Consider the following 6,480-nt stretch of genomic DNA (forward strand, 5'->3'; position numbering starts at 1 on the left):
GAGATGGATGGATAGAGTGATGGATGAGGAGAGTAAAGGGAAGAAAGGAATGATGGATGGATTGGATTGGATAAAGGAGCTATGGATGAGTAACAACGAAATGGAAAATGGCACGGCTATTCATTTCTCCCTCGAGGCTCTCTAATTCAATTCTATCTGTCCTAACTTTTATTGAGACCTAGCTGGTATTGTTCCCGTGTCTCAGTTTCTCAGGATCTGTAGGTGTTCCCATTGGGAGATACAGCTGGGTTTTACTCAGAGCCTTTAGGTGGTGACAGAGACAGTCACAGAGCTCACTGCTTTTTACTTTCAAACAAAGACACTTGACTTGGAAACTATAGGTGGACTTTTCTTGCAGCAAAACTTTGACTAAAACCCTGTATAAATGATGAAGCAGACAGAAAAAGACAACACTCATAACCAGTGATATGAATTCCTCGCACACACACACTCTCAGATCTAAAACAACAAAAGGATCAGAGAACAATCCAACATCAGACGTCACTTTGACTAAAGTCCCTTTAAGTAAGTCAGTCAGTCTGTCTGTCTGTCAGGCTGCTGTCCGTGCTTCTTAACAACCTGATCTTGAGCTCTCCCATTTAAATTAAACCCAAGCTCTGCTCCTTAACCATGTCTCTGTGTTTCCTAGGCCAAACACCAGGGCTACAGAAGCTACATGGGACACCTGAAACCTACTTTGCAACCCAACCACGAGTATCTCCTCCTGCTGCCCTACAAATGAACCCAGAACATCTTTTGTTCATTCAGCCCTTTGTTAACCAGGTGTCTGAGAACACATTAGCTTGTGAGGAGGTGAGGAGAGGGATTGAATGAGCCATTTGGAAGACATCACATCTCTGACAAGGTCTCGGGAACATGGAAGACTGAAAACGGGAGCAGTTTCCATGGTTTCCGTGGCAATGGGGTGTTGTGACCCAGTGGGTCTGCCTGTCAGGACTGTAACTGACCACCGTAGGTAATCTATACTCCGACAGGCCCCCGGCAGTGTCTCGTAACCAGGAAGTAGCATATTACCTCTGCCAATCACACTGAAGTAACATGAAAGACGGACAGGTCCTTATCCTGAACATGACCAGACAGATACGGGTGTAGCTCTGATGTCTATCTGGACATAACACAGACATAGAGAAGGCTGTGACTCAATCAAAACTCAGTGGGTGCCAAAACTGACCTGTCTGTCTGCCTGCCTGCCTGTCTGTGAAACACTAACTGAAAGTCAAGCACACCCAAACCCATCATTCACCTGGTTGGGACTGTCTGTAGAACAATAGCACCTGGCACACACTGGCTCTACATCGAAACAAGGCAGATAATGCACACTGACAAAGGCTGTCCTACCTGTCCTACCAGAGTAGGTCACTTAGATTCATAATAGGTCATTATATTCATATCTGTTGTGATGATTGAAATCAACTCAGGGATGAATACCACCGGATGGCAAAGGACCAATACAACAGTTCCTGGGTAGGTCTCATACAATATCCATACCTTAAGAGATCCATATCTCATGGAATATTTTGAAACAATTACATCAGCATGTAAAAGAAATCCCCGTCAGTCAAGCTGCACAGTTCCTCCTCCTTGATGTTAGAGTCACTAGAAGTTTTCATCCTGTTCTTTTAGGTCAAATGCAGTCAACTGATTGTTCTGAACAAGAAAGATGTTTCTTTCCACTTTGCTTTTTAAAACAAGTATTTGGATCTGTAAGTATTTTGATCTATATTGCATGTCAAATCGCAATCGCAATATTTTGTTAAAAAAAATCACAACTTGATTTTTTTTTCCAATATTGTGCAGCCCTATGTAAAACTTTACTGAATTATACTGAAATAGTCATTCTAAAATTTACAATTTTGTAATTTAGCAGACACTCTTATCTAAAGCAACTAACAATAAGCATTCTCCAGTATTCTTCTTTGTATCTTAGTCGCGTTGTCTCTGAATGTTCTCTCCAGACTGAGTGACTGATTATTACATAGCTGGTTATAATGGCCTAATGAACCAAATCAAACCGATTGAGATGAATGAGGTGTCAAAAAGAGACCAATTGGATTGACAAATGAAAATGACAAAATATATATTCATTATCATTTATTAAACAAAATATGACCTTGCCTTTAAAATCGGACAGCTCTGCCATCATCACACAATCTTTGCTTACTGTGTTTGGGTTCGTATCGCTCTCTTACCCAGGTCATTCTGTCAAAAACTTTACAAAAAATATCACATTTCCTTTCACTATTAGGAAGCCAGAGAGGGAGAGAAAGAGATGTGACATCCACATTCATTCATAGAAGGATAGGAAAACAAGAAAACCACATACTTTTGTAAGGAGAAGAAAATCTACTTTGTTGTAAAGTTTGCATGAGTGAATGTTTTTAGCGTTTTTAAACAAATCCTGTTCATAATAGATAAAATGATAACTGTATAACTGCAAAATAATAATAAGAAAAGTTCAAATGTATGTTTTGGAAAGTAAACTTGAAAGCCAAAGCACTCAGTTAAAAAATAAATACAATTTCTATTTTCAGTCAAAGAAGAAGCAAAATGTATGAAACTGAAACAAATCTCAAAACCATAACTGAGCTAAACTCACATTCAGGGTCAAGCTAGCATGCATCCGATTCTCCCCGTGCCTCCCCCCATAGTGCTATAGGTTAATGCCATCACTATCTCCTCTCCTGTCTTTCCACTGCAATCACTATTCCCAACTTGACATGAAGAGATCCAGGAGGCGTTCTACAGCATCCTACCACCAGCTATCAGCCAGCCCAGTCTGTGATGCTATTACAACCCAACATGGCACCATGTCCACTGGTCCAGTCAAACCCACTTGTTCATAAAGTGCAGCATCCTAGTGTGCAGACATGCAAGCATCCAGACCCTTCTCTGGCTCCTCCATAGAATCCTGCTTTGGTATGGAGTAGTAGTGATCCCCCATATAGGCAAGATGTGCTACCCGCAGAAGCTCCAGAAACACCTTCATCCAGGGCTTACAGAACATTTCTATTAAAACCAATTGGATCCAAAGATTCCATCAGTTTTAGGCAGGGAGCAGCAGAGCGAGGCAGGAAGGAGTGGGAGAGCTGCCTTGGCTTAGTAATTTGAGGAGAAACACTGTTATAGACTGTGTGGATGGATGGAGAATCACTGATAGCCCAGGGCAGACGCTGAGCCAAGTCTCTGGCTATAGAGAGCATAGTGGGGGTAGTAAGGAGAACCAGCCTGGAGGGAGTGCAGGGGGATGGAGGTAGGTCCAGGGGGCAGGTGGACCTTACCATAGGGGTGGTACCGGGCCAGACCCAGGGTATGAGGAGCCCTGAGGGAGAATGAGTTCTGCAAGGAGGCCTGGCTCTCGTGGGGGAGGTGGAGGTGGCAAGAGGCAGCAGAGGAGGAGAGAGAGGGGTAGGCAGAGAATATCTTACTGTCCATCCCTCCAGGTAAGGAGGTGTGTGTGCGCAGGTGGGCTAGTAGCTCGTCTGAGGTGGAGAAGCGTTTATCACAAGGACCCCCAGCTGATACCCAGTTACAGGCATGAGGGATGGGGTCATTGGAGAGCATGAAGCCGTAGGTGTAGAGGGGGTGGGACAGGGTGGGGGTGATGCTGGAAGACATAGTGCTGGGGTGGAAGGAGTGGAGGGGGTGGGAGGGGTAGACCAAGCCTGGATAGCCTGATTTGATGGATGAGGAGGGGTCATGGACGCAGGGATTGTTTCCCCCCAGGTGGGGTGAGTTAGGGTAGCTGAGGCAGTACGGATCCCTGCACAAGCCCTGCATGAAGGAGAGGGGAGAGGTACCAGTGAGGGGGCTGGAGCTATGGTGCTTCCCCGGTACCCTCACCCCCCCTCCTCCCAGACCAGACTTGGTAGGGTCCAACCCTGGGACAAACTGGGAGGGATATCCAGCATAGGCCCCCACTACAGAGCCATGGTAGCCCATACCAGAGGAGGACAGGGGGAAGACAGAGTGGCCAGTCTTGTAGGGAGAGATGGGAGTGATATGTCCAGGACCCAGGCTGAGTGGTGGGGGTTGGGAGTCCATCTTGCCAAACTCATGGCTGGGGCTTCCCTCAGAGCTTCCTGTGCTGGAGTTGGTGCTGGCTCTGGCATGGCTGGAGTTAGCCATCTGGGGACTGTCCAAACTGACCTTATTCACATCTGACTCCTTCTTAAGATGGCCGCCACTGCTGCTGCTACTGTTGCTGTTCCCGTGTGGACTGCTCTGTTCCTGTTTGTGTTCTCCATTCAGAGTCTGAGAGTGGGAAACATGTAGTCCGTGAGGCGACTGGCTCTGTCTGTGTGTCTGTGACGACTGCTGTGTGTGCTGAGGAGGCGTGCCACTACCCACCCTGGAGTTGGGAGAGATGGCGTGTGGTGGAAAGGATGGACAAGAACCTGATAAGTTACTGTTAGCTCCTCCATTCCCATTACTAGGTACCCTGAAGCCTGTCTTGTCAGAACTGTTATTAGAGCTACAAACCCTGTCTCTCCGACTGTCACCCCCTACTTTGTTATAGGGCTTGAAGCTGGACTTGTCCTCCTGTGAGGGCCGGTGCTCCCCCAGTTTGTGACTGGAGGAGGAGGAAGAGGAGTGTCCATCATGGTCACCATGGCCATTAGAGATAGAGCTTAGTTTGGAGGAGGGAGGGTCAGGCTTGCCGATCTGGGAGCAGGTCTGAGCCAGCAGGGCCAGGGGACTCTTCTTGGCATCCAGCTGGAGAAATAAACCAAGACTTTATGTTGAGTTAAAGCACTTTTCACGATTACAGTTGTATAAATAAATACAGACAGAGACAGAAAGTACTTAAATTACTGTTAGCAGTAATTGTTTCAATGTATTTGGCAGTAATGAGGTCTTGCTGTAAGTTATGGCTAGTTTTATCGAATAGATGTAAGCCTATTGTCTACAAAGTTGAAGCAAAATAGTAGAAACAGTCATTCGGGAAAAAAAACTGCAGCCCTGGGGATATAGCATATGAGAAGCGATGCTCAGGGAATTACTTTTCAGAAGTCCTTAATGTGCACATTACCCCCAAAAATACGCATTATGGGCTAAAAGTTGAGGAACGTGCTTGCGCAAAAAAAAACGCACCAAGGCGTTGAGAATAAACCGTGAGTAGAATAATCTATAAACCAAACAACAACAACATTAAATGTGACAATTCACCAGGACAAAATAAACATATTCACCATACCTCAATGCTCACTGGTGCAGATTGCAGGGGCTGCAGGTATTCCGGGTGGTGGAGCAAGTGGCTGGTGTGCGCCGTCAACATCTTGAGTATCCGGATTGGGAGCTGCTTTGCCTGGCGAATAGGATCCAAAAGAGTCGATGAAAACACTAACGCGCCTGTTGGGGAGCTGCAGTTATCCCTACTGTCACAGGATTCGGAGGTATGGCTGCGTATCTCGTTCGTAATAGATCCAAAAGAGAAATATTTAATTGGGGAGGGAAACGAAAATATGGTGGAGAGGGGCCGTGCTTTGTTAAAGTCCCGGAAAAGTAAAGTGTATAATTATCCATGCGCAGTGTAAAGTTGAATTATAATCCGCTAGAGAACGCCTGTAGCCTACTCCCCATCTAGTTTCATTTTACAGAAGTTGACGTTCGGTTCTTCACTCATGATGCCTATTCCAGAATTGTTCTTCCGGGGGTTCTAATTCACAAAATCCACATCAATCGGGATGTGAGCGAAATATATGCATACAATTCAGTTGCAGAATAAGTATAGCCAAAGTGTATAGGTTCCAAAATACGGACTCTCACGGCTCCAGTCTATAGCGCACTCTCTCTGTTTCTCCAGCACTCACACATCCTCGAGTGTGTGAGATCACAAGCGGACCTTCGATGTAAGCGAGCCGCCGTCCAATAGTTGGTTAAAAATGAGAAGGGCTGATGCGTTTCTTCTGAAGGCGGAGCAATATATTGTCCCCCTCGGCCAATGAAGACAGACTGTCCATTGTATTTCATGGTGTTAGATAAGTCTTCCGATAATCTTTCAAAAGTCATAATGTCAGAACTGAATGTAATTCCCTTTGATGCAAAACATGTTTTACCAGGCGCTCTATATGGTATTTATGTTGATTTATGTATAATTGAGAGTGTATCAGTGTGCCTTATACATGACCGACAGGGGGCACTGTTGATGACATTGTTTTACACGGTTTATTGTCATCACCATCACCAATACAATAGGCTACAACCAAGTTTTGGGCTTATATTGGCTGTGAGGCAAATTTAAATCCAAAAGACTCTTGTGACTGTTGTGGTCACTGCAGGGTTGAAATCAAGTTACTGTTAACAGAAATGTAATAACATTGCCTAGCCTGTGCCACATTCAACTCTCAATCTCCTTATTTGAATGTACAAAGTCAAATGGGAGTCACACACATTTTACATACCTACTCCTTAGTCTACTTGAGACATTGAAATTGAGTTTCACATACTGATCCCAGTAAA

General features: G+C 45.1%; 1 protein-coding gene across 1 annotated transcript; it reads right to left on the reverse strand.

Moving 5' to 3' along the window:
* Window positions 1-2,097: 2,097 nt before the first annotated feature.
* On the reverse strand, window positions 2,098-5,919 carry LOC110523438 (zinc finger protein 703). The gene is made up of 2 exons (XM_021602122.2): window positions 5,216-5,919; window positions 2,098-4,734 (listed from the first exon to the last, which is right to left on the reverse strand). The coding sequence occupies exons 1-2, from the start codon at window positions 5,294-5,296 to the stop codon at window positions 3,169-3,171; spliced, it is 1,647 nt and encodes a 548-aa protein (XP_021457797.2). The 5' UTR covers window positions 5,297-5,919; the 3' UTR covers window positions 2,098-3,168.
* Window positions 5,920-6,480: the final 561 nt, after the last annotated feature.

The sequence above is a fragment of the Oncorhynchus mykiss genome, chromosome 5 (genome assembly GCF_013265735.2).
Source record: "Oncorhynchus mykiss isolate Arlee chromosome 5, USDA_OmykA_1.1, whole genome shotgun sequence".
Taxonomy (NCBI): Eukaryota; Metazoa; Chordata; class Actinopteri; order Salmoniformes; family Salmonidae; genus Oncorhynchus; species Oncorhynchus mykiss.

What these genes read in the sequence shown, in the direction of transcription:
- LOC110523438 (XM_021602122.2), bottom strand. Translation starts at nt 5,296, where the DNA reads ATGTTGACGGCGCACACCAGCCACTTGCTCCACCACCCGGAATACCTG. An exon ending in CTGCACCAGTGAGCATTGAG is followed by an intron (nt 4,735 to 5,215) that starts GTATGGTGAATA and finishes TTATTTCTCCAG; the next exon opens with CTGGATGCCAAGAAGAGTCC.